Here is a 27,974-nt window from a genome sequence, read left to right as displayed (position 1 = left end):
CCCATTGCTACAAAAAACAGGATCTGAAGAACAGATATAAGAATAATAAGAATGGATAAGAATTAAGGTCTGTCTGCTTGCATATTGTGTCCTTCCAAAATCTTGATAGCAGTGATATTAACCTCTGCTATGCAAGGAAATTGTGAAGAGGTACAGAATACAAATGCAACATTAACTCTTCTTTCTGGTGATGTCTTTGTTTTGGCATAACATGTAATTGTTATCTTTCTGGAAATAGTGCAGGCCAGCCATAGTCCCCAGTGTAATACTTTCTCTTTGCGAAGGGAATGTCATTTAACTGCATCTTCTGAAAGGGCGTGAGACTGACTGTCCTTAGCTCTTTACTACCCAGATTTCCATTAGTGAAGTGGGAAATGCTAATTTGAAAACAGCTTAGCTCTTGTTTCTGTGTCTCAAGGCTCAGCGATGAACGTTCTTTACAGAGGCAAGGGCAGATAACTGTTTATGTTGACATTAAAAAAAGACTAGTTTTTGATGAAGCAATAGTGCTAAAAACTTAGCACAGATGGTTCATAGCAACATGTGAAAGTCGTGAGAATATACAGCCACATCATAGGACCATGTCAGTGTCATCAGAAACCTCCTTGGCTGACTAATGAATATTTAACTATTGTGTCAATAAATGATCCTAACTGGTACTATTGCATGGTGCTACATCCTTCTGTCAACAGTTTGATGCATTACTCTCTCATCTCCCCTCATCCTTCTTAACGAATATTTAATAAGCAATGTGTTATCTGGAGTACTGCAAACTGCACACCCCTTGTTTCCAATTGTTCGGATATTTGTTCTGGACCTGGGAATACCTGCAAGGACAGCACACGGTGGGTTAGAAATGTGATAGAAAATGTTTTATGTTAATTGCAATGGAAGTACAAATTGAATTGGTACTAAGCCTTTGGAGTTACTGACTCGAATTAATTTTTCAGCATGCAGGGTAGATGTTTAAAGAGGAGAAGACTTGAAGAAGCACATGCTTACCTTCACATTCCTCATGTTCGCCATCATTTTGGTTCTTTAGAGAGAATACAGTCCTGTGCAGTAGGAGACAGAGTTCACTTGAAGAAGTAGAACTGAACTTTCTTCATCAGATTAAGATTATAGTGGCTATTTTAACAATCCTCTAGAAAGCTGCTTCCTCTTCCTATGAGGTATGGTTGATATTACCAGTTCAGAGAGAGCTCATGATGTTTTCTCTGGAGAATTGCAAAACAGCTTTGTACATTGGTTCATTGTATTAGCTGAGTCCTTAGCTTTGTGGTTAGCTTTGAATTCTGGTTCACAAGGTGTATGCCCTCCTAGGCAGGTGGGATTTGAGCAGGATAAGAATCTTGGATACAAGGAATAGTTGGAGTTTGAGACATACTTGCTATCCTATGCAGCTGTTAGTTTCCGCTGGAAAAGGATCTTAATGTGTGCTCTTGCTCTGCTATTAATAGTCTCTCGCCCAGCCTCAGTGGAGGATTAGAATGCATTGCTTTCCTAGGCCTCTGGAACAGGGTCATTTTTAAGACTGTGGAGGGAGAAGAGTTAATTACGAATTTAGGAGGAAGGGAGGTGCTTTTGCTGCTGCTTCTTGCCTATGAATGTGTGGGGAGCGTTTCTGAACTGATCACTGGGTATTCTTCTAAAAGATAGCTTATTTCTTCCCTTGTGCCTTCTGCTGGGGATTTGGTGAAGAAAGAGTAATTTTGGTCATTGGACCTCCAGTAATTCCATAACAAACTTCAGTTTTTAAGAGTGCAGTTCCACCAGTGTATCACAGGACGTGAGAACCTCACGGCCACGGTAACTTTGCTGAAATGCTGATGTATTAATACATGAACAAACAACCAGGAAACAGTTCCAGGTTGTTTGGATTAAGTAATGAAAGAATGGAGTTAATTAAGGAGCACAAGTTTCACCTTTCTTTCTGGCTGAGAAGTAGTTCTATGCGGTACGTGTACACTCTCAAAATAGCCTTGGATCTCTAAACCATGAGCTTCTTATGCATTTTGTTTATTTTTGACTGGATCTTTGGTATTTTTTCTTTTGGGACCTTCACAGTACAGATTTGTGAGAAGAGGCACGTAGGGAATGAATGAATCTATACAAATAGGTGTCTAATGCCATTTTAGCCATTTGGGGTATGTGAAATAGATTTACAGGGCTGGGAGTTCCTGTGGGGACCTGGAGGATTTGTCAATATAGAGCAGCATCTGGAATTTAGGTGGGAAATCCTATGCTGTCTACAGTCCCACTAGGTGCCTATGTGTGGGCACCAGAATTCTTCCCATGGTCTCCCAAGGTTTCCTTTGTGCCCTCTTCTGGTTATGTTCTCCATTCAGCTTTTGAAGATGGTGTCACATTGGGATTTTCACTCTCTCAGCTTCTCCCCTTTCCAGAAAGTGTGTGTCATTTCAGGCTGTTTGTTTTGTTACCCTCTGACCTTTTGAAGGATCTTCTGCTTCCTGAAATGCATCCTTCTGGTTTAATTTCTTCAAAGTTAGAAGTCAGTGTTCTTTCAGGGTTCATTTCTGTAACGGCTTTAGCTTTCCTTATAGGTTTTCCTAGCTGGCAATGAGGAAGGTGGCCAGACCAGTAATTCATGATGTTGCAAGGCTGTCTTCCTGAGAAAGACGTTTTACAGAGGGTCCCTCTAGCCAGGCAGAACTCCATTCATTCTTTAGGTGTTCCATTGCAGTTGTCTTGTTTCTTCCAAAGTTGGGCACAGCACACTGTTCCAGCAGAGAGGTAACAAGAAGCTAAGATGGAAAACTCAGGAAGGCAGAAGTTAAGAAATATATGATGTAGTAATAATTGTCACCAGGTTGTGCTAGAAATGTGATCTGATTGCACAGAAGGCAGATGCACTTGGATATTGCATATGCTGAGAAGTCTCCTGTGGGGGAGGCACGTGGGAATTCAGTATCAGTGTAGGTCTGATGTGATCACCAGGAGTAAACTTGCTGATCCATTTAGCTTCAGTGCTTAAGCTTCAGAGGCTCTCCCTGGGTGTTATGGATTGCAGGAAATGGGAGGCAGATTTACAACAGGCAGAAATTGACTTAATGAGGGGAAAAGAGGCATGTTAAAGAGGTGCAGCTTCAACTAAGATGCTGAAGTGTGAAATAGTGGTTCAAATGGCTGAAAGGCACAAATGCTATGGAAAAACAGGAACGAGTTAGTGTATTGTATCAGGTAGAAAATGCTGGAGTGAGATGAAAATATAAGTGGGGAAAAAGAAAGCTGAATAGCAGGAAAGCATTTCCTAGCAGTGAGATACCTGAAGCTGCAGAATGGCCTTTCAAGGAGCTTGGAACTCTTGTTTCTCCACTTGTTTTACAAGGTGATGGGACATGTTCTGAGCTCTTCTGAGCTCATATTTGCTCCGGTGCTTTACTAGGCTGTCCTTTTCAGCTCAGTGAGTGGCTTGTTAGTATTTGATAGTCGACACCTTGCTTTGGGAATAGTGGTGAAGGTGAAGGGCAATTTAATATTATCAACATCATTCCTCTGTTTGTATTTGGTGGCAAAGCAATCAAATACCTCACCTAGCCAGGATTTCTTCTTTCTTCTCTAAAAAGCATGAGATACATGGATACATGGATACAAACTCTTTTTCCAGTTTTCTTTCCGTTACTTCCTTAGATATTGTTTGCTTGCTCAAATCAGTGTATCTGTTAGGGTTTGTTTCCCTTCACTCCTGTGAGGAAGTGTAGGGAAATGGAAACAAGGTGTGTTTTATTCCAGTATTTATCTTCCTTTTTGGTCTTTGACTCTTATCTAGATTTTTTAACAATAGAATGAATGAATTTATTTATTTAGGTTCATGAGAAGTGTAACCCATGACTTGAAAAATGTTTTCCTTACTTACTGATGACAAGATCTTCATTACTTCTGAATTTCTTACCCATAGAAGAGAGTATTGAGATTACTAAAGTTGCTGTATTCAAACGTATGATACATCACTTAATTTGTCACACCTTCAGCTAGCTTCTTTGTGAGAATGTTATTTCTGCATTAAATTTGTGGGTTTTATTAATAGACCAGCAGGTGCACTTTTCATCGTATAAATGGCTGAGGCTGTTAGGTAGCTCACAGATGGGAATAAGACTGGGAACACTGACCGGGCTTGGAAAATTGTTTTTGGAATATCTCCTCTGATAATTCGCTACTGTTGAAAAGTAGCTTTATAGCGGCAAACTTTGTATGCAGCTGGGACTGAATTTTACAGACTACCTTTCTCTGACTTGCTAAAAAGCTAAGGATTGACAACCCCTTTCATCCCACATTATCCAGTGTAGCTTTTAACTCCAAGGAAACTATGTTCACAAATTGATGCTCTGCTCCTTGGGGGTTGGTGCAGAAACATTAAATTGTACTAAAATATTCATATGTGAGTGCATTTAGCTGAAAGCAATTGATGTGCTTTTCTCTAGAGAGCAAAAAGAAATTGCTGTATGGCCCCACACTCCAGCAGACACCCTAACCATGCTTAAGAGTAATTACATAGCTTGTCTCATCAAAGGTACTTTGATGAAAAAGAAACTGTAGTTGGGATGCAGTTTAGTGACATGTACTTCTTGAATGGAATGTACTTGACAGCGTTGCTGAGTAGTACATACTGGATAATTGTTTGATATACAGTGCAATATATAAGAACTCGCGTCAAGCCAGAACATATTTTATTGGGTTCATAGTTTGTAATTGTTTCATACAAGAGATTCCTTCCAATTCCCGTTAAAACAATTTCTTTCTAATTCCATTGTCCTTTCATTCTTGCAAAGAAAATAAAATGTCTGAGCTGCCTTTGAAAAGAGGACACGTGCCAAAGGACTTGATCAAACTAGCATGTTTAAATGCATACCACTGGTAGGGGGATGAACTGATGTACACTGAGGGTTTTCAGTGCAATTTAAAAGTTGACATGAAAATAAATAGTAGCTGACAGCACTCTTGCAAAGTAACTGCCTCATCTTGCGTTGCACCTGTGAAAGATGCACAATAGAGCTCTACAGCATTTGAAATCACTGTAAGTTGCAACTAAAAACTGTTCTTGTTATTCTCTTACTCAAATGTAGCTTTAACTGCCCCAAGACAGCCTAAGGCATTAAAAAAAAAATGTTCACCTAAGAAAAAATGAAGTAATATTATATGTCAGCAATTATAAATAATTGGAAGAATCAGTATGCACAGGAAAAAATCTTCATTGGAGTGTTGGTAAGTATCATCCACACAGAGCACTCTGACGTTTATCCAAACAGTGTGTAAATGGCTCTGTGGTTTCTGGAGCCAGTTGTGCAAATTCATGTACATGAAATCTCATGGACTTTCTGTACATGCCAATACATGTTGGGTACATTTAAATCAGAAATGGGAGTTTAGAGGATGACTAAGAATTATTTCATTTAGATGATTAGCATACAGTGACTCTCCCTACAAGGCATTCTGGAGTCATGTTTTTAAAAGGCTGTAGAAAAAAAAGGGCAATCCTTAGATGAATGCTTTATTTACATAGCAAATGAGAAGTTGCATTCTTGATTTGGAATTTTGCCTTTAAATACAACTCCAAGCCTCAAATGTTTCATATTTCTGTTTAGGGTCGTTCTGATATAAATCTGTGCTTACAAGATTTGAGGTCTCACTTGGGACCCTGGCTCCCACTGGTGTCCTGCAGGATGCTATGCAGCAGGACAAATTATAATTCTGTTGCTGTGTGCCGGTTTACTGGCAGAATCAGCTTTGTCTGCTGCTGTAGCCTTTGTGAGAAGCTTAATGGGTATGTTACGTGCTGATGTTCCTGCCTTCACGTGGTCCCATTACTGACATACCAAGCCCTTTCTGCAGTAGTGCATCTGTAATATAAGTATTTCCTGACTGTGCCTGTCTGCCCTCTGCTTCATCCCCTCTTAGGCTGTTTGGTCTGTTCAACTTCCTATGCTGCTTCTTTCCTTCATTCTGCTCTTTCTTACCATTAGCTCTTTTCTCAGTCATCTGTCTGCTATCCACTTCCTAAAAAGTAAGATTTGTGGCATAGTGGTGACATATGTATAATAAATATTTCCTGTGCAAAATTAAGTTATTGTGAGGGAAGACAACTCTCTGATGTGATGCCATGCCCTCATACCACCAAAACTGTGATTTTCCTTTTTCTCCACTTAAATTGCTTTTGGGGTTTCATTTCATCTTAGACAGTGCAGTGTGCCCCTTGATACAGAATCTCTTTGCTGTTTTGTTATGCTGTGCTTGTGTGGCACAGTGCTTACAGCAGCTCTTCAGTGGTAACTGGCCAGTGATAACTGTGCGCAAGCAGCGGGGAGTTGGTAAATGCCACTCCATGTACTGATCTCTGCCATGAATGCCTCTAATTGTGGGCTGTGGACCAGCCACATGACAGCAGTAATTAGAGCAGCTTCCAAGGGTCCAAGAAGCAGGTGTTGGTGTAAAGCCATCTTTGTTGGCACCTGAGAGGTGTGATCCAGATTCTACTTGTTCTGGTTTGTTCTTGGCATGAGTCTCCTACACAGACAAGCCCTGAAAACGAGCAGTTGAATTCTCTCCTTAGAGAGCGCTGAACAGTCCTGAATCCTTATCATTCAGTTGTCGTGTGTCCTTTGTTTCCCCCTTACTAAATAATAATGGTAGAACATGTTTAAATGGTAGAATAGATTTAAAATAAGATTTAAGCAATCAGATCTCTTTTGCAGTATCAGACTACTAATAGGAAGCATCCCATCATTTGTGTTATTTGTGTGTAAACAGTACTGAAGTGATCTACTGTAAGTAGAGACAGTAAGGTGGGTTGAGAACTGGCTGAGCTCAGAGGGTGGTGATCGGCAGTGCAGGGTCCGGCTGGAGACCTGTGACTGGTGGTCACTAGGGGTTGGTGCTGGGTCTGGTCTTGTTCAACATCTTCATCAACAACCTTGATTGAGGGAATAGTGCCCACCCTCAGCAAGTACCTGATGATACAAAGCTGGCAGGAGTGGCCAACATGCCAGACGGCTGTGCTGCCATTCAGCGAGACCTGGACAGGCTGGAGAGCTGAGCAGGAAGAAACCGAATGATGTTTAACGAGCAAGTGTAGAGTCCTGCACCTGGGAAGGAACAACCACATGTATCAGTACAGGCTGGGGGACGACCTGCTGGAGAGGAGCTCTGTGGAGAAGAACCTGGGGGTCCTGGTGGACGACAGGTTGACCATGAGCCAGCACTGTGCCCTGGTGGCCAAGAGGGCCAACAGGATCCTGGCATGCATCAAAAGGAGTGTGGCCAGCAGGTCAAGGGAGGTGATCCTCCCCTCTACTCTGCCCTGGTCAGGCCTCACCTGGAGTACTGTGTCCAGTTCTGGGCTTCTTGGTACAAAAGAGACAGGGATCTCCTGGAAAGAGTCCAGAGAGGGCCACAAAAGATGATACGGGGCCTGGAGCATCTTCCCTGTGAGGAAAGGCTGAGAGACCTGGGTCTTTTGAGCCTTGAGAAGACTGAGAGGGGATCTTATCAATGTTTACAAGTATCTTAAGTGTGGGAGACAGAGGGATTTGGCCAACCTCTTTTCAGGGGTTTGTGGGGACAGGACAAGGGGTAATGGCCACAAAATGGAGCACAGGAAGTTCTGCACCAACATGGAAAAGAACTTCACAGTGAGGGTGATGGAGCACTGGGACAGGCTGCCCAGGGAGCTTGTGGAGTCTCCTTCTCTGGAGATATTCAAGGCCCGCCTGGACACCTACCTGGGCAACCTGCTCTAGGGAACCTGCTTTGGCAGGGGGGTTGGACCCGATGAACTCTTCCAACCCCTACAATTCTGTGATTCTGTGAAGTGTTAGAAGCTAGTGAATGGACCAGTTATTTTGGCTAGAGAGCCAAAAGCCTGTAACCTAGAAGGGCACAGCTTAAAAGCATGATGAAGGCTTTTTAGACAAACCTGGTGGTTTATAGATGTCCTTTTAATGAAACATCCTTGTCTTTCCCAGATATTTTAGTAGAATATATATGAAGGCTTCTGGCTCCTAGTTAGCTGGATTCTTTCCAAAGACTGAACATTTATGTTGTTAAACAGAGCGGTAAGAGTATCTGGTAGTCTAGATGACTGGCACTTAATGAATTGCTCCAAAAAATCAAATCACAGTAATGTGTTTTTAAAAAGAGTTTGTATTAAAGACTATAGGATGTTAGAATAATGTCTTCTGTAACATCTGTTGTTTTATATGGTATAATTAAAATATTTCATTCTTACTACGAGATCTTATACGTACATATTATATTACACTGCAGCTGTGGTTGAAATGGGTTGATCTCCAGTGCTAATCTACACACTGAAAAGCAACTAAGACTAAGAAATTTCGGGTATCTTCAACAGCTGTGTGGTTTTGTGCAAATATGTAGAGTAGATTCTGTGTTTCAATTTCAAAGCAAGCCAATTTAATATGAAATACTTCATTCCTGCGCTGTTACCCTTCCATTTAGTTGTTACAGGAGATAGTTTTTCTTAAAAAGTATAGAATATTCTTCATTCAGATTTCACTGTTTGTATTTAAAAGCCAACATAATAGGTGGAATCTGTAGCTGTAGAAACATCAGAAAGCAATTGTCTGTTTTCTGGAATTGATACAGTGACTATCGGGCCTATATGGAAGATGCAGTCTGCAATTTCTCTGCATTTGAACACCTTCATTTGCCAGCCTCTTCTGTAGTCCGTCCCTGTTCTACAGCTGTGCTGGGCTTTGTTCTGTTGTGTTAAAAGCCACTTAGCTGGTATGTGCATCTTCAGTTGCACAGGATGAGATCACTTTAATTTCTTGATGTAGATCTGCGTGTGCTTAAATGGGGACTAACTGTGGCATTTTTGAAAAAGAACTTCTGCTAGTATTTAAGGTTGCATTTTTCTGAAGTATGTATAAATACAACCTTGTAATTGTTTTTGACAGATGATCCCCTAGATACTTTTGTGTGTTCCAGTTGCTGCTTTTATGATGGATTTAGTGAGAATAATTCCTTTATTTTTTTCTTCTGTAAAATTAGGTAGGTGAGCAGTGCAGGTTTGACTGTTACTTGACATGGTGGTGATGAAAAGCTACCACCGAGTTGAAAATATACTTGGTTTTGGGTAGGTTATAGCCTGGCTAACTTTTAGCCCAAGGGGGAAAACTGCTTTTCTACTATGAATTAAGACCATCGATATAGAACGCTTTACTTTTCCTGTATTGGGAATGCAAGTCTCTTTAGATGTGCCGGGTTGGCAGTCCAGAAGTGTAACGATTCAATTGCATGGTGGTACCTACCTGGAAAGTACTTCTTTTCTCATCTGGTGTAGGTGTTGATAGTGAATGGGGGAAGAAAAGCATTAGGGCATGTGGTGTTGGGCATGTGTACTGTTGGAGAGTGTCCAGAGGAGGGCGACAAAGATGGTGAAGGGCCTAGAAGGGAAGACTTGAGGAGTGGCTGAGGTCACTTGGCCTGTTCAGCCTGGAAAAGAGGAGGCAGAGGGGGGACCTCATCGTGGTCTACAGCTTCCTCGCAAGGGGGAGTGGAGAGGCAGGAGACCTATTCTCTGTAATCACCAGTTACAGGACCCGCAGGAACAGTGTTAAGCTGAGGCCAGGGAAGTTTAGGCTGGACATCAGGAAGAGGTTCTTCACCGAGAGGGTGGTCGCACACTGGAACAGGTTCCCCAGGGACGTAGTCACTGCACCAAGCCTGTCTGAATTTAAGAAGCAATTGGACTGTGCACTTAGGCACACGGTCTAAACTTTTGGGTAGACCTGGGTGTTGCCAGGAGTTGGACTTGATGATCCTTATGGGTCCTTTCTAACTTGGGATATTCTGTACGTAAGTAATAGAAACTATCACTACAAGTGGAAGTTGCACTCACAGACCCCGGTGTCTGAAGTATTTTATCCTGCCAGATAGAAAAATTTATTAATGGTGTAAACACCTAAATTTCAGCATTATGCATTGTCTTATTTTAGAAGAATCATGGAGGGAGGACTCAGGCAAAAGAGTCTTGTTTTTTCTCTTTAGGAACTGCATTTATGTGGTCATAGGTTATCTTGCTTAATAGTTGTTTTGGGAATCTCTAGGTATATGGGTAGCACTGATTGCCCTACCCTGTAGCCAAGCAGTGTCTTGTGTTTGATGCAGATCCCCGTTTTTCTCATCTGTCTTTGGCAGACATTCCTTTGGGATTCTCCTTTTACAGCTGCATTGCATCCATAAGTGGGAAGGGGAACAAATCGTGAACTGACTTTAATATTGAAAACTACTCTCATGTAAAAACTACTGTATGTAATTGATCTTGAGTAAGGTTTGTGAGAGCTTACTCAAACTATGTTGTGGGTACCAAAAATGTCTCATTTTTGTTTTCTTCTAGGAACTTTATATTGCCGTGGGAATATCTGGAGCAATCCAACACTTGGCTGGGATGAAAGACAGCAAGGTATATAAAGTTGGATGTGGTAGAAGAGATTCTTGAGGAAGGAAAAGAGTTGACTTCTTTGTTTTTCATCAGTAATTTAACAAGCTTTCCAATTCATTCCGTGGTAAGATTGAAGTTTTATCTGCTGCTTTATACCATGCCTCTAAGCCTTGCTGAAAAAGATTCTGTGGTGGAACGACTAACACGGTAGAGCAACTATTGCACTAAGACTGAAGTATTAAGTAAAAGAAGCTAATTGACTTGTTTATTAAAAACCAACATACACACACTTGCCTGAATTCTATACAGTAGTTCCATTTGTGTTTATTTCAGAGTACGACATATTAATTCATGCATAACAATATGTAATTTGAATTATGAACTTAGTATTCCATAAAGTAAAAGATGTCTCTGACATTCCTGCATTTAGCCATTCAAATGGAAACCTATTATAAAATGTCAGTAAAACTTTAAAAGGTTTAACTCATTAGTTGCCAAAGTACATCATCTGAAATTGGAATTGCCAGTTCAGTTCACAGTGCAGTGTTTGGAAAGAGGAGCAGAATTACCTGCTGAATCATACTGTTAAATGCCAAACGTCAGACAATGTAGGTTGTCCTGTCTCTTGCCAAGTATTTTAAGAAATGATTTTTTTTTGTCTATGTTCAGGGAACATATCACAAGTTTTAATGGCTTTGAATCTGTTTTCTAGCACCCAAAAATTTGATGAGAGGCTTTTATAAAACTATCGCCAACCAAGGAAAAGATTATAAAACTTTACAGGCAGATCCTTGAAATTGTCTTGTGTTTGACCAGTGACAGACTGTAATCAGTTTATGTGACTGGTATTTGTCCTCACAATCCAGCCTGCATGGTAGGATGGTCCACACTTTCTTAGGATTTAGTTCTTCTTGAACATATGATTTAAATATCTGGATTTGGGAGATAGCACCCTTTTTGGTGCCTCAGCTTTCTACAATGGGAGCGGAGCTGTTTTTGCCTTAGTCGACGCAGTGGAGAAAAAACAACCAGAATGAGAAGCTGAGGATGAATGATGGGCAGAGGTAATGAAGGTCACTCTTGAGATAGAGAAATGTGAATAATAGTATCTGTAGTGGTGTATTCTCACTGTTCTTAATGGAAACAGGGTTGCTGTGGTCTCTTGCAGCACAGCAACAGGGAGACAACAGGGACCATCACCAGGGAGAGATGGCTAAAGCAGCCCTGACGCGGTACTATCACAGTCGTCCCCGTTGTCCTTAGCTCCCCCTGGACTCTGCTAGGAGTAGGAGCTGATGGGCCGCAGCATAAAAAATGTCTTTGTTTCACAGCATTTAGTCTCCTGCCTTGCTTTTGGGTGAGGGAGAGAATGGGTGGGTGGGATTAAATCAGGCACGGACTGAGAAAGGTATACATAAAGCTGCCTAAGTCTTGATTTGACCCTGTTTGCAATTATCTCCTGTTTCATCTCAGAAAAACTACCAGCCATACTGGAAACCTATTACTTCATGTGCCAGAATTTCCTTTGATATTGTGTAGCAGTATTGGCTGTGCTGTAGCAGTAAGACCTCCAGCTTTTTGGCTTTTTTTTTTTTTGGCTTTTTCGGTGCCGTATTTGGTACTTTGAGATGTTTATTATATGAAAGAAGTATAGATAAGATTTGTCAATATTAGAGACATACTTAAGATTCATTTCACCCAGAGATGATAATTTTTCTAGTGTAAACGAATATGTGCATTCTAAAGTTGTTTTACTTGTGTTTGAAGTGTATTCTGCATTCCTTTTAGGCAAAGCATTAGAGGTGTAATTACGGAAAAGATCCCATTTATACAAACATAAAAGAATTATGCAGCCGTGGAAACTGTCTCGGGAGTGTCCCCTGCCTTCCATCAGCACTGTGAATTATCTGGCATTGTGAACTTGCACACTTAAGAATATGTTTTCCAGAGCAGTCAGACGCTTTCTACCAAGTGAAATGTATAATTTATTTGTCCTTTTACAGCAAGGTAGAAAATGCAGCTTTTGAGGAGGCCTGGTGAATCCTTGTTGCTTTCTTCCCTTATTTTCAATTCCCTCCTGAGGTAGTTCCAGCCAGCATCTGCTCTAAGAGATGTAACTTCTGAAAGTTTTGTAGCAAACAAGGTGATGCTTTTGCTTCTTACTATGGAAAGTCTGATTTTAGTGATGAGGTAGAGAACCAGATCTCAGTACAGAGGTACTTGAACAGACGGAGGCGGAGGAAGGACTGGGCTGCCAAACTTAAAGCTTTACAATAGATGTTTTTCAAGCAATGGGTGCTTCGTTTTTTTTTGTGTGTGTGAATGTGGCACAGTATTTCTTAAGGAGCCTTCCAGGGCTAGTGGGGCTGAAGAGGGGAGCATGCAGAGGGAAAGTCAGCTGGTTTTGTGGCTGAAGGTATCCTTTGTGTTGAAGTAGCAACTTGTGGGAATTTGCTGTACCTGTGCATTTCTCACCTGGGCCAGGTGAGAGCAGGGGCATTGGAGCCATCTGCCTGCCCATAGCCTCCTGCCTGGTTTGGCTGGGCTGATGACCCAGGTGTGTGCTTTGCCATCTCAGCTGGATCATTTTCCTGCCTGCCAGAGTTCCCACAGCCTTAAGGACAGAGCCAGCAGTCCCCAGGGTGTCACCAACAGCAGGCCCCAGCATTAGCCCCTCAGGCCTCATGCTCCTGCGAAGGGATCTTGGAAAGCATGGTAGGGCCTTAGAGCATGGTTAGATAAGGTCTTTACTGAGTTAATGTCCTGGGCTGACATAACCTAGGTTTTGTTTCCTGTACTGTAGAGCTGTTAGCAGAGGCTAGTGTTCACAAATGGTGTAACTGAAATAAAACAAGTACCTTTGGGGGGAAAATATTGCAGGGGAAGCCTTACTGGAATACTCGCAAGTCTTTGCTTGTGAGCTGGCGAGCAGGCAGCAGCAAGGCTCTGCTGTAGGTACTTCCTTGCGTAAAGGATGTGGTCCTTCTTTATAGTGAGTCACAGGATACAAAAGAGCTGTGAGGAAAGAATGTTTCTGTGGGCTTACGAGTGCAGGATTTGTGAACTCACATCTTTGAGTTACTGCCATTAGATACATGGTACTGAGCTATTAATTTTGTTGGATGAGTATATTCAGTGGAGGGAGTAAAGCACGTGAGAAACATGAGCCGTGGCTACCTGGGAATGGCAGATAAGCCTATGAAGTAAATGTTGGGTTAGAGCTGTCCTGAGGACTCCTGTTGCCTCAAATCAGAGTTCATATTGCTGCATTTAGGTGGAAAGGCAGTTACCGGAGTGCTGTGGTTTAGACCCATTTGGTGTCAGGCTCATTTTACGAGCTGTCGCGGTTTTGATTTTTTCCATCCTTTATGGAGTCTGCCCATCCTGGTGTACATTCGGATGTGGACACCCACTTACTTTGCTGGAAGCTGTCACAGATGATTACAGAATGATTTACCTGTATGAAAGAGTTGAAATCAGGGCATTTTACGGACCGTTGTGTTGGGATTTAGATCACATTTGTCTACTGTATGTTTTTCTACTGTGTGACACAGTAAATCATGTGGCACACTGTAAGTACAGGGGCCTCTGGCATCATTTGATAATACGTGTTTTAAATGCTACCTGATTTATTTCTGTAATATTATGGCTTTAATAGTGCAGATAATCCGCTGTAGTATTTTTTTTCTAAAATAAGGTTCTTATTTTGAACGAGGAAGGATAGCCCTGATGTGTGCTACGAGCACGGAAGGGACTTTTTAATCACTGTTATGAACACATGGCTCAGTTTTGGAGACTTTCATAATGGTGGGTTTTAGAGGTGTTTGTGTTTTTTGTTTGCTTGCTTTTTTTTTTTTTTTTTTTTTTTTTGAGGTGGAAAGGAAAAGCATTTTAAGTGTTGCGATCCGTTATCCTCTGTGTTTGCTGGCTGAGAGAAGTTAGGCCATGTTTTGTAGATGAGACCTGTCTGTGTAATCTGACCCTAGATGTAAATCACTATAAACTCACACGGTGCTTTCCTGTTGCTTGCAGACCATCGTTGCTATTAACAAGGACCCAGAAGCTCCAATTTTTCAAGTGGCAGACTATGGACTGGTGGCAGACTTATTTCAGGTAAGGCTAAACTTGGAAATGCGTGGGATAACTCATTCAGATATGTAATGGTATCTTAAATAGGTAATATAATCTACTAAATTTTAAAGATGTTTGTGGCAGGGTGTTTGCTCTGGGTTTAGTTAAGGAGTTGGCTTTATGACTTCATTATTTTCAGTCTCAGAATTCAGTGCTTGCCAGGATAATTTTGGGGGGTGGGTTTCACAGTCAGCCTGCCCATATTCTGGTACTCGGATCACGCACTGTTCTGAGAAATAAGTGCATGTAGATATTTCAGATGTGTTTTTAAGCTTCTGAAAGTATGAACGTGCAGAATTAGCAGCGTCTTTACACTGCAGTTCTCCCTTTTGCCTGGGCTCGCTGCCTTACTGCAGCTCATGACAAACTGGCAGTTTTCTCCTGGAAAACTGTGCTGTGAAGTAGACCGTGTCCAAGTGCCTTATGGCTCACAGGTGGGAGCCTGTGTGCATGGCCATGTATGTGACTGGCGTGGGCTGGTAGTGGCTCTGTGGAGAGGCATGGACAGAAACTCTGCCAGCACTTAATGCCATTCCTGAACTGATGCCCGCTGGCTCAACAGCAAGAGCGGGCCTTTTCGTAAGCCAGAGACAAAGTCACGTTCTGAAGAAACACCATGTAGACAATTTCCTTAATAAATTTTGTACGAATGCATTATTTCCACCTAATGGAAATGTAGCGCTCTTAAATAATTAAGAGGCTCTATTCAGCAGGAGGGAAGCGGGGAGTGCTGTGAGCTGGGGTGACCCACAGCCCATGGAGTTGTGTGTTACGCATTGGAACAGGAGGGCAGGGGCTGCCCTTTGGGGGGGTTGGGTGCTTCACATGGAGACTTTGGGGGGGACAGAGGGGAGAGCAGGTGCTACCCTGGCACTGGTGTTTGCAGGCAGTGCCCGAGATGACGGAGCTCCTGAAGAAGAAGTGAGCAACACCGCTGGCCCCTGCGCTGCGTTTTGTGGGAGGAAATGACAAAGAAAAAAAAAAAAAGAGTACTGGAGAGCACTGGTGTCAGCATATGTTTTTGCTGGGCAGTGTGGGTTGGTGGGACAGGTGGTAAGAAGGAATAATAACAAATAAAGGATTGTAGGGTAATGAGGGCCTGTCGCTGTGCTTCTTGTTTTTTCTGTGTGTAGTAGGTGATGGGATTGGGACAGCAGGTGCTGGGTGTGGGGTGGGTACTGAAGAGAGACAACAGGAAAGCAAAGAAAGGAGAGGTATGGGAAAGAAGGAATGATGGAAAAAAGCAGAAGGGAAGGTAGGAACAATGGAGGCACCAGTGTTTGTCAGTGTTTATTGCCATCCTTACTCCCTCCCAGCTATGTTCAGCCCCCTGGCAGGAAGGATGGCAAGCCAGGAGGCCAGGTTGGGCCCAGGCTGGCCACTGGCTCTGTCCTGCCCCTGGGCCCTGTGGCTCTGAAGTCGGGGACAGTCCATGCACCTTGGGGCTGGGCCCAGGCTGAGGGCAGGACAGGGCTGCATTCTGTTCTTCCCCCTACCAGGTACTGTGGGTCCATGTGGGCTGAAGATGGCTGGGAGGTCCGCTGTGTGTGCCCGAAGGACACTGTAGGTCTGGGCTGGCCCGGATATGGAGGTGGGTGGGGTGGTTGGGTCCTGGGGGCACCAGCGGGGAGGTGCTGGCCTGGCCCAGGGCTGGCAGCCACTCCAGGAGATGCTCTGGGTTGCCTCCAGTATCGGGGTGTTGCCTGCAGCAGCCTGATGCCTCAGCACTGTGAGCATGCCTGCACAGTGAGCGTGTCCCTGCAGCTCTTCTTATGCCTTGGGGACCTTGCCCAGCGGTGGCTCAGGGGGCCCCAGTGCCGCGTACTTCTCATCAATGACTGGGGCCCCCTGTGGACAGTCGATGAGCGGTTTGAGCTGGAAGACATCAAGGCTGTCTTGGTTCCTGCGGTTGTAGATAGTGAGCCGGTGGCCCAGGCTGGGGCTGGCCCTCACTGAGTCTCCTGGGCTGGGCAGCTTCAGGTTGACGGGGTCCAGACTCCTCTGAGCCAGGCAGACCTCTTCTGACAGGGAGGAGAGAAGCTCCTGCACCATGGCTTGTGCCACCTGCTGCTCCGTGCACATGTGGTCAGCCCGCGGCCTGGTGCCAGCCTCTGCAGCATCCTCACAGGTCACGCTGCACTCTGGGGAGGAGCCCAGCGTCTGGCTGCTCTCACTGCACGCCTGGGTACCGGAGCTGACGGTGGAGCGGGATGCACTGCCCGAGGTGATGCTGGCAGATGTCCCGGTGCTGTTCAGCCGCAGCGGCACCTCCACGGTGAACATGTCGGAAGAGATGTTGGGGTGATGGACGTCAATGGCAGCGGTGGTAACGACGCAGACGGCTGCCTCGGGAATGGCGCTGTCTGCAGGAAGGGTAAATGTAAGCTGTGTTACCAGAGGTGTAACAATGGGCCTGGACAGACAGAGTCAGGCTCATTTTTGTCTCTATGGGTTCCACAGGACAAATTACAAACAGGCTCAACTTTAAGGTTCTTAGAGGCCCTGGAGGCACCTGCTTTACGAACTTGGGCCCATTCTTTTACACGTCCCTTTAGCAGTGCCTTGGAAATGCCCCAGCCGTGCGCCCCTTCTAAGAGCTGCCAGAAGCACCGACCCTACTGCGAGCAACAACCGGGGGGGCGCCTCCTGGGAGCCCGCGCTGCGCCCACCTCGTGTGAGAGGCGCGGGGCCCACCCGCAATTTAAAAGCACGAACGTGGGGGCGCCGCCAACGCGCACGGACACGCGGCCCGCCCCATGGGCAGGGTGCACGCCCTGCTCAGCCCCTCCCCTGCTCGTGCCCTCCAGGCCACCCCCTCGCTCCCGCCCCTTGTCAGTGTCCCCTCCCCCCGTTTCCCTTTTTTAAGCCGCGCTTTTTGGTCGTGCCCCTTTTAAGAACTTCACGCGCCGCGATCCCCGCAGTCCCTTTGCCGTTGTTGCCCTTTTAAGAAGCCAGTGCTCGTGCCCCTGTTAAGCCCTCCCCACGGCCCCGCCCCTTTTAAGAACCCCGTTCGTTCCCGTTGCCCTTTTAAGACCCTACAGCGCCCTGCCCCTTTTACGAGCCCTTTACTCCCGTTCCCCTTCTTAAGGCCGGCCCGCCCTCCCCCCCCGGCTCAGCGCCCCCCCCCCCGCGCCGCGCCGTGTCCCCGCTCCGCAGCCCGGGTCGGTCCCACCCCCAGAGCTGGAGGCGGCAGAGCCGGGCCCACAGGCGGCCGGCACCGCGAGGCGGGGCCCACCCAGCCCGCAGCGGCAGGGCCCGCACACACCGCTGAGCGGGCCCCACTGGTGCAGAGCCGGGCCCAGAGCCGAGCGCCGCCAGGAGCCGGGGGTCACCCACCCTCACTGGTGCGCCCCAGGGCCCGCAGCTGGGTCGTAAAGGCCCTGGGGCCTTCACCGGCCCCTCTCTAAGGCACAGCTCTAAGAACCGAGGCCCGCCCCGGCACGCCTTTAGCCGACAAGGCCCACAGCGGCACACTTGAAGCCCCGGGCTCCACCACCTCACGCCTTTAAGAGCTGGGACCCAGAACCCCACCCTTTGAAGAGCTGGAGCCCACTCCTGGCACAGCGAAACCCAACAGAGCAGAGTCAGAATAGCCCGAGCTGGAAGGGACCCATAAGGATCATGGAGTCCAACTCCTGGCACCACACAGGTCTGCCCAAAAGCGTAGACCATGTGCCTAAGTGCACAGTCCAATCACTTCTTGAATTCAGACAGGCTTGGTGCAGTGACTACGTCCCTGCGGAGCCTGTTCCAGTGTGCGACCACCCTCTCGGTGAAGAACCTCTTCCTGATGTCCAGCCTAAACCTCCCCTGCCTCAGCTTAACACCGTTCATGTGGGTCCTGTCACTGGTGATTATGGAGACCAGATCAGCTCCTTCCCCTCCACTCCCCCTTGCGAGGAAGTTGCAGACCGTGATGAGGTTTCTCCCTGCAGCTGCCTCTTCTCCAGGCTGAACAGGCCCAGTGCCCTCAGCCCCTCCTCATACAGGGATGTCTTTCCCTCTAGGCCCTTCACCATCTTCATCGCCCTCCTCTGGATGCTCTTCAACAGTTTTACATCCTTTTTGTACTGTGGTGCCCAGAACTGCACACAGTACTTGATGTGAGGCTGCACCAGCGCAGAATGGAGCCGGACAATCACCTCCCTCGACCACCTGGCGATGCCGTGCTTGATGCACCCCAGGATCGGGTTGGCGCTCCTGGCTGCCAGGGCACACTGCTGGCTCATATTCAGCTTGCTGTCAACCACAACCCCCAGATGCATGTTTGGGTTTGATTTCTGGGACAGAGCTACATTACTGGTCAGTCTCGCTGGGTTTACAGCACACAATAAGATGTAAAAACTCAGTTTACATTTACATTTTAAAGCAAAACTTACCACTGCTAGGTTCGTTGTAGTACCGACTGATGTAATTATTCATGTCATCCTCTGAAAAAAAAAAGGCAGCACCTGATTAAATGGTTGAAATGGCAGACTGTGAAACACTCTCCTCTGTCCTCCATGCCCAGAGCACCACCTGAACTATCTGTGTGTTGTCAGGCCGTAGACCAGGTGTGATTTGGGACACTGCCCACAGACCCCACCAGCCCCAGTGGCTGACAGGAACCAGCTCAAGTGGGGCTTTTCCTTTGGAACATTTCTTTCTTGGACCTGCCTGGGAATTGGACCTGCCTGATTAGTGGTGTGTGGTGTGCTCTAAAAGCATTCTCTGCTTTTAAGTGCTGCCTCTGATACCATGTTTCAGAAAACCGTGCTCATCATCCCTTTGAGCCAGATTCCCTTCGTTCCCCTGGGGCCCTGCGGCTACAGCCCTCCCTTTTCACAGCACACTGCGGTTTGCAGGTGAAGGAAACAGATGTTTTCTGGGGAACGCATTCTCCATGCAACAAGACCCAAACCACTAAGCACTCTGTACCTGAAATAGCTGCACTCATAAGAAGGCAATCTAACCTGACACTGAAAGGGAACATGGTCGTTTTCCTGGTTTCATTGGCTCTTAAAAGCTTTTTTGGCCCTTGTTGATCTTTAAATGCCTGCAGTCAGAGGTGTGCTTTGTGCTAATGTCTGCGTTTGACAAAGAGGCCTCAGAGTAGCTCAAGGCAATGCCGCTGGATTAGGAGTACATTGCAAGGCTTTTCCGCTATCTGCTACTAAAATACACTTCATTTCTATCATACATAATTCATGCTCTAAATGCTACCAAACTTGCCAGCCTGTAGAGATACCGGTTCTTGCTCAGGCAGGGAACCTTCAAATCCATTCAGAAAACACCTGCACATGTGTAGTTTTTGGTAATGTATTTTCATCATATTTAACTCGCTGTCTACCTCTAAGCTTTACCCTTTGGCCTGGCCATGTGTGTGACCACTTGCACGCACAACCAGCACAGCTGCCTGCTTTCAGGTCCTGTCATTGTGTGATGGCCCCCTTAACCTCATCGCTCTCTAGGTGATTTTATGTATGTGTATATTTCTCTCTATGTATATATGTAAATAGTATCTCCAAACACACGCATGTGTCTGTGTGTGTGCATATATATATATATTTACCTCAAGTAGTTTCTCATGAATAAAAAGCAATAAAGAGCATTGGAATAACAACAGCAAGATAAATATTTCAACAACAGATTAAGTTTCTGAATAATTACATTAAATGAAACTGACAACGGACAAACTTATCTTAGCCATATGGGGGTCACAGCTCTTTGGGGTATCACAGGCTATAAACAATTCCCATTATCTCTGACTATATCCTTCATTACTGAAAGCAAGGAGCTTAAAAAGACAAAGACACGGTGAGCAGGAAAGTTTTTCAATGCATAAGCTATAGGACCAACCTATTGACCCCCGAACACTTCTAGATGTAGGAACAGCAACAGGAACTAGGCAGAAACACCACCACAATGTGACCTGGCAAGAAACGGACACAGCCTTACTGTGCCACTGGGGTGCAGTAAGAAAGGAAGAGAGAAGGAACATGAAGGAGGAAAAATGCATGCATTTCTGAGAGCACACTGGTGGTCCACAGGGGAAAATTCCCCGGTGAAGCTGTAACCCTCCCAGGGAGTTTTCCCCTGCAAATTGCCATGCACTGGAATTTCAGCTTGCTCTGACCTTGGTCATCTGAACATGTAACCAAATTCTCAGCCAGACGTTAGCTCCTCTCCTTGGCAGACCAAGTGTAGCTCACTGCTCACCTGTACGCCCATTTATGAAGGCACATGCATGCTCCCTAGGCTGTGCTGTGCCAAGTTCACCTTTCTGGTCTTGCGTAAGATGACCTGAGCGGAATTTTTTTCCGCTCTGCTTTGCTGGCCCCAAAAGGTGTCTCCTCTTTTCCCTCTAGCAACACGGAAAGTTTGTGCCAATAGGAAATACGAGCAGCCAGCTGGCGCCTTGCGCAAGACTTCCTTATGAAGGCAGATTGCCTCACTGGTGCAAGCTGCAGCGCTCACATGACTTCCATTCACACGGGCTCTGGAGAAGCTGGATGGATGCCTGAGCACGTGAGATAATCCACCATGAGAGGAACTGTCAAAGTCAGCTTGCACAGAAAACAGCAACAGGTTCAGCCTGGTTCTAAGGAATGAACCTGAGATGGAAGTCACTGTCTGCAAGGAAAATCCAAGACATGGAACGGGATCCATTGTTAGCAGATATTTCTGGGACAGAAAACCAACATCCTTAACTGATGAGGTATTGGGTTGGTTTGGCCCTTGCTTTAGCAGATTGTGCTGCAAGAGCACTGTGGGCTGAGCTGAACAGGGCTGAGATGTAAGACATCTGTGAGTGGCCACGGCTGATGGCTTTGGGTGTGGGATGGCCTGGGGGACCTCTCAACATTTTTTCTTTTCTCTGTAAATATGGATTGGCAGATCCATATCTGAGCTGGCTTGTGACAGGCAGCTTGGAGCAAACACAGGAGCCTGGGTCTGCCTCTGCAAAACAGCTTCATTTGTTGCAGCTAGAACACCATAATTTGACAAAGAACATGGATACTGATGAAACAAGAACTTTCAGGGTAAACACCAGGGTAAGATGAGAATAATTTAAGGAAATGGATTCAAAACCAAAATATTATACTGGTCTCTACTTTGGGAAGTGATAAAGAGTTTCTACCTCGCCCCTTTGGTATGAAATTCAGGAGCCTCACTTCACTAACTACCCACACATGTACTTAACCATTACTTAAGGTCTAATTCCTTTATTTCTGTCCAGATATCAGTGCAGAGAACCCAAAAGCCTAAAACCAGCACCTATGGGAGAAGCCAAAGCCAGTCTCCTGCAAGGATTCACGGAGTTTAACGGCCAAGTGGAGCGCACATGAGATATAACCGCTCCCAGGCGGAGGCTTCAGAGTAGATACATTTCAACATTTGAAAAACACTATATTTTATCTATTGCTCTGCAGTAACAGGGCTCTCTTCAGATCACTAACGGACGATCACCAAAGGAAGTGGCTTAAGAGCTGGAAAATCAGAAGTGTTAAACCAGCTCGGACTGCCTTGCAAGCAACAACTGTCAAAATGCTTTCTGGTGCCCCACTTTGCCTTCCCAGACAGCTTATCAATAATCTGATGGGGAGCCCTTTGAAGCTCCAGATTTTTTCATATTCTATTGCCAATATCCCACTTCCTTCACTTGCAGAACGCTGAGGACCTACAGGGAGAGCAAGTTTTACTTTGCTCTAAGCAAGAACATAAATTGCAGCAGTTCCACAAAGAAAACCACTTCCCGATAACCCCGCAAACATGGAAATTCAGCTCCGAATAGCTAAAATAACCCTCCTGCAATGGGAACTAACAGAGTCGGGGGTCTAGTTCTTGCTCAAATGTGTATAAGGCTGGCACATCAATTTTAAACTACTGCAGAACTTCAAGAATTGCGATGATATATGCAAGAAAATGAGGAATTTCCTCTAGAGACCATAATTCATATATTATGGGAGAGATTACAGAATAATAAATTTTGGAAGGAAGTATTAATGGCTATATGGTGTGTGGTGAACATGGAATTCCCTGGAGCCTGGAGGTTTGTATACTAAATAGTAAAAATGATTTGTGCAGGAGCAGAAAATGTTAGATGTCATGCTGGCCATGACCAGCTTCATACTGCACGAGGCAAAAATTCATCAAGAAAAAAATCATCATTTAGAGAAGAACAGAGGCCACACAAGTGCAGCGCAGAGCGGGACGATCCCTTCCCTCGAGCAGCTGGCAATGCCGTGCCTGATACACCACGAGACACGGTCGGCCCTTTTGGCTCCCAGGGCATGCTGCTGGCTCATGCTCATCTTGCTGCTGACCAAGACCCCAAATCCCTTTCTGCGGGGCTGCTCCCCAGCCTCTCATCCCCCAGGCTGAACATACAGCCAGGATTACCCCATCCCAGGTGCAGAATCCAGCACTTGCTTTTGGTAAATTTTATACCAGTTGGTAATTGCCCAGCCCTCTAGTCTGCCAAGATCTCTCTGCCAGGCCTCTCTACCCTCAAGGGAGTCAGTAGCTCCCACCCACTAACTTAGCACGCATTCAAGTCCTGTGTCTAGATCATGTATAACAATTGTGAAAACTGGCCTTAGCATTAAGCCCTGTGGGACCCCGCTGGTTTACTGGCTGCCAGAACTAGACGGGAACTCTTGCCTCTCCCGGGCTCACACCAGCAATGAGGGTACTTCACAAAGAGAAAGAGATCCACAGAAAGAGAAGCTGGGTGGCAGTATGTACCGAAAGCTTCCAAACAAGCTAGTACGTACAGCACTCTCCTGGTGCAGGCCACGGTGTGTCTCCACAACTCCCTGAGGTGCTGCGCATACCACGTGGTGCTGGGGTTACTTGGCTTGCTTTATTGAACGCTGAACTGAATGGTTCCACAAAACCTGGTATAAATACCAGAGTACAAGCTACAGCTACAGCCCCTGAGGAGCTTCAGCTTATGCACTGTCCCATAAAACTCCTAGGTAGGGAAATGAGCAAAAAGACTGAATGCTCTTTTATTCCATAACCCGTCCACGATGAAGCATTCTGCACTCAATGTTTCCATTGTTCAGTGCAGACAGGGGAAATGAGATTAGCCTGAGATGGAATATCCCGTTTTCTCTTGCCATATGCTCTCTAGCCAACTAAAGCTTGCTGGTTTGGCAGAACCCAGGGCTCTCCAAAGATGGTGATTTTTTGAAGACTGACAACGTTTTTGGCACAAACACATGCATTCCATGCCATACCCTGCCCTCAGGTGTTGTACGTAGGGCTCGTGTTCTGCCAGAGCATAAGAGAAGGGACCCCCCAGAGACTGTTTTGCTGGCTTGTGGCTTTGAATTGTAGCTTTTCTTTTAACAGTATTAGCAACCTGGTCCTTAAACTAGTCACTGTAATAGGCAATTACAGACGGTTTTCAAAGCTCGCAAATGTAGCACAAAGGATGATTAACTGCAGTCATCACTCTGGAGTCTTTAAGGAGGAAAAACACAGCTAAAAGAAAGTGGACGCAAAGCAATTCCTAATGCAGTCTGATAAGAGAGAGCAGTAACTGGCAATATATCAACTTTAACCCAAAAAGTCAGGGGTGAAAACACTGGTGGCTTACGCTTCCACGCAGAACAAGTGGTGTGGGAAGCCCTGAAGATAGCACAGCCAGGGTAACTACAGCACAAGCAGGAGGTGCAGAAATGACCTAGAGGAAATGTCTCGATAGCCTCTGCTCTGCAGAGCCACGCCTGATGAGCATTTCACCGGTCTGATGGGAGATCCTACACCAACCTGATAAACCCATCCCATGCTGTGTAAACAGGGGCCCCTTCAGCTGAGGACATGCTCCTCTTCCATCAGGTGTACCCCATGCAAAAACCACGCAGAATCCATGCTGACTGTTGACTGCCTCAGTTGACTGCTCCCTGGATGGTGAACTACAGCACTGAACATTACTGCTCGGCTTGTGGTTTCTCATGCAATCTGCACTTGGGCGCCCTTTCAGTGCTCCACCACGATGGTACTACCACAGATGGTATAAGGCCTCGCTCTAAGGCTCTGGGAAATTTCTTTTGTTCAACTCCTGCTTCACTCAACATAAAGGACAACTGTAAAACATTCAATGACCTAAATTTAGCTTCTGAAGAAAAAACACTGAAAATGATGTAGCTATGAAGGCTTTGTATGCAGTATATGATAAAATGCTCAAAAAAAATATTTCCTCCTCTGTTTTTAGTTGACCTCTGGGAATCAGAAATTAATTCTATATTCTCAGTATGAATGTTTAAATATAGCATAACTGCACTTTATCTGTTATGTGAAGTAATGCACCTTTTCTTATTTGCTGGACATACTTTTCCAGTAAAAAGCATTAATTGCTCACATCACGTAACCTTACTGAACATAGAAATCACTCCTGCTTTGTTGCATGTGTGGCCAGCATTTACAGAGAGAAACAAATAATGAGTACTTGTGTTAACCTGGAAGTTGGACTGAATACCTTGCACAGAAAAAATAATTAGACTAACCTCCACAGCACTGTAGTTTCAGCAAGCCTTCTTATAATTGAGCACAACACTCTCTGGTTGTGCACAGTTGTCCAAATGTAACCCTCAAGGAACACATGCATAAATTATAATATATCCACTGGGGAAACCTCTGAAATCCTACAGAAAAGGGGGAAATGCATTTCAGGGGATAGCCTGCTCAACTGCCTGCTTTTAAACACAATTTCGAATCAGGAATAATTAATAGCTGAATTGTGGTTAGCGCTTGGCTATTATTAAAGAGGAAGAAACAAACAACTTCTACGTGCTTTCATTACTGTGTAGAGAATGAAAAAAATATAGTTTGAAAAAGTTTGGTGAGCTTTTTCTCTTAAAATTTTGATTAAGATACTTCTGTGCCTTAAATTCTAGAGTGTGGCAAAGATACCAGGCAAACCTGTAATTCATATCTATTCACATACTGCTCATCTACCAAAATGACCAAACTAGGACGTCCAGAGAAGATTAACGTATCACCATGGTGAAAAATGTTGTCTTCTCTGGGATATTACGGTAACCATTAGTGAAACCACGACACATTCTGTCCTCCGTTGTGAGCATTGGGGGATCACGGGACAAAGAGCTGTCCTTTCAAAGAAAGCCTTCTGCTCTAGATTTCAGTGACAAAAATAACACGGGTCTAGGTAAATATAAGCAGTAGTGTTCCCCTGAACAACACACCTGGCCCAGCAGACAGCTCACAGACCACCCACAGGACTGCTGCTCACCACAGGCATGTAAAACTTTGACAGGTGAGCAGGAGCTGCCTACAGTGTGCAAATGCTCCTTTTCTGGCACCAGAGCTGCCCTGTCCAAGCACAGGTGGGCTGCCCAGCACTGGCAGTTTTAAGGCACCAAGTGAGAGAACAGTCTCTAGGCAAGGCAAGCTTCACAGCTGGTGTGTGGGCAATCGCCCAACCCTGGTAGGCAAGCTGGGATGCGGGGCAGTGAGCAGGATGGCTGGGACTAGTAGAAGAGAGACAGTCTTGTATTCCTTAATTCACAAAACATAACGTAGCTCACAGAACAAAATGTGACACGCAGGTTTCTATGGATTTGCATGGCTGAAATTACATAGCTATGTCTGTATTCCTCTTACACATATATACATGCTCGTGAGTACCTCCCAACGGACACGAGACTCTTTGCTTGGATGAAGATGGACTCAAAAAATGGCCAAAAATAAAGGGTAAAAAACTGGCCAAACTAACTCCCAAGGTATGTAACCTATCTTGTCACAATATTTACAGGTGAGGCTAATCTGGCCTAATAAATTTAACCTGATACTTTTATGAAAAAATACAATACTATGAATACTTACAAACCAGGTTTTTGTGCAGACAGACAAAGCAGAAGCTGTGAGACATGACATCAATTCAGAACTGCCTCAGGTCCTCTCTAAACCGCAGAAATGCAAGCAGCCAAACTCAGAAACTGTTTTTCAATGTTCTTCTCAATTGCCCTGCTTTTACCTCTGAGTGATTATTGTTTTGCCAATTCCAATTTGGCTGTGGCTGCTTTAGTGTTTGAGGGATATAAACATGAGGACACTGGGAAGGTACATCATAGTCATTTTCATCCCGAGTCATTTTATTGGCTCTGATCAGAACCTGTTCATAAATATAACAGCTCCTGCCACTTTGGAGCAGACACAGCTTCTTTGCAAAAATGGGAAAATGCAGTCTCCAGGGAAAGTAATCAAGTCACTAGCAGAGTGAAAGTATTTTGTGGGTTCAGTCACTCCATGCAAGGGAACAGCTGTGCTAGCAGGTAGCAGCACACAGACAGCACTCACCTCGTGGAGTCTGCAACTCAGTGATGTTCTCAGTGCCTTCATCGTCTGAATCTTCAGTTGCCACCACCTTATATCTGTTGCTGCTCTGTTTGTTCAGTACATGGGGGACCTGCAGCGCAGCCTCTCTCTCTGCAGCCAGGTCCAAATCTTGCTGAGCAAGGTGGGCCCTCAGCTGTCTGATCTCAAACTGGAAGAATAAAACAACAACACGTACTCATGTCAGGTGAACATGGTCAGAAATCCATGTTCTACAGCTTGGTACCTATTTTTTGGTTTATCACTAAACCACTACAGTTTGGGGAAAGCAAACACAATGTGGTTAGGCTGGGATTTGAGTCCAAGGTGCTGATACTATCCCGCAGCTCATGTGAACTAGACCATTGTTCATATCATCTAAAAATAACAACCGTCTCCTGCTGGTCTTCTCTCTTGCATATCTCTGCCTCCTGAAGACACGCCTTTGGACAATTTCTTACAGACGAAACTGCTAAATGAAAGAAAACCTTTACAGAAGACCACCCTTGATAAGCATTTAGGTATTTAGATTCTTGATAAACATCCCTAATCTGCCAGACTTCATAACGGGGATTTCTGTGGAGGAAGGTTCTATCAGCAGCACTGAGGTACTCTTCCAGCCTCAAGTCTTCTGTACTCCCCAGTGTGCAGAAACTCCTGGGGGCAGTCTGCCACTTTCCTGTCCACTCTCCTGAAATACATGAGCTACAGCAGTTAATGGCATTCTGCAGTCAGAATAGGATTTGTCTCAGGACTGATGCTATAAAACAGACATAGACAAGAAGACAGAAGTTACCAGGTACAATTTGATTGATGGACACAGCATATTCTTCCTGTGTCTGACAGCCACATGTCTTCCGTAATGCAAGAAGGAAAATCATTTTTCCAGAGAGGCTGCAGAGATCATTTAAAACCTTATATAAGTTCTATGAAATCCCACTGTCCTTCCCCTCTTCAGACTCTTTTTAAGATCAGTAGTACAGCACTGACCAAGTCATATCTAATTATAAAGAATCTGAGAGGGGAAAGCAAATGAGGCAAGTAACAGGCTAAGGCATTTAAAATGCAGTGCTGCTGGGCTTCCCACAGTTCAAGGCCT

General features: G+C 45.2%; 2 protein-coding genes across 9 annotated transcripts in view; one reads left to right on the top strand and one right to left on the bottom strand.

Moving 5' to 3' along the window:
- The window catches only part of ETFA (electron transfer flavoprotein subunit alpha), a 32,408-nt gene extending 16,760 nt beyond the window's left edge, over positions 1 to 15,648 (top strand). Inside the window, exons 10-12 of the mRNA XM_082768974.1 lie at positions 10,376 to 10,441; positions 14,453 to 14,533; positions 15,438 to 15,648. Coding sequence (XP_082625100.1) covers positions 10,376 to 10,441; positions 14,453 to 14,533; positions 15,438 to 15,476 — 186 coding nt within the window. The 3' untranslated portion in view covers positions 15,477 to 15,648. The remainder of the gene's footprint in view (positions 1 to 10,375; positions 10,442 to 14,452; positions 14,534 to 15,437) is intronic.
- Positions 15,649 to 15,828: 180 nt separating this feature from the next.
- Positions 15,829 to 27,974, bottom strand: part of TMEM266 (transmembrane protein 266) — a 77,399-nt gene continuing 65,253 nt past the window's right edge. For all 8 annotated transcript variants that reach the window (XM_082768963.1, XM_082768968.1, XM_082768966.1 and 5 more), the window contains 3 exons: positions 26,861 to 27,047; positions 18,931 to 18,981; positions 15,829 to 16,914 (listed from right to left, as the gene is read on the bottom strand). In XM_082768963.1, the coding sequence (XP_082625089.1) occupies positions 16,322 to 16,914; positions 18,931 to 18,981; positions 26,861 to 27,047 (831 nt within the window). In that variant the 3' untranslated portion in view covers positions 15,829 to 16,321. The remainder of the gene's footprint in view (positions 16,915 to 18,930; positions 18,982 to 26,860; positions 27,048 to 27,974) is intronic.

This window comes from Aythya marila (genome assembly GCF_965140915.1).
Source record: "Aythya marila genome assembly, chromosome: 11".
NCBI classification, from domain to species: domain Eukaryota; kingdom Metazoa; phylum Chordata; class Aves; order Anseriformes; family Anatidae; genus Aythya; species Aythya marila.
This window is presented reverse-complemented; position numbering and strand designations above follow the sequence as displayed.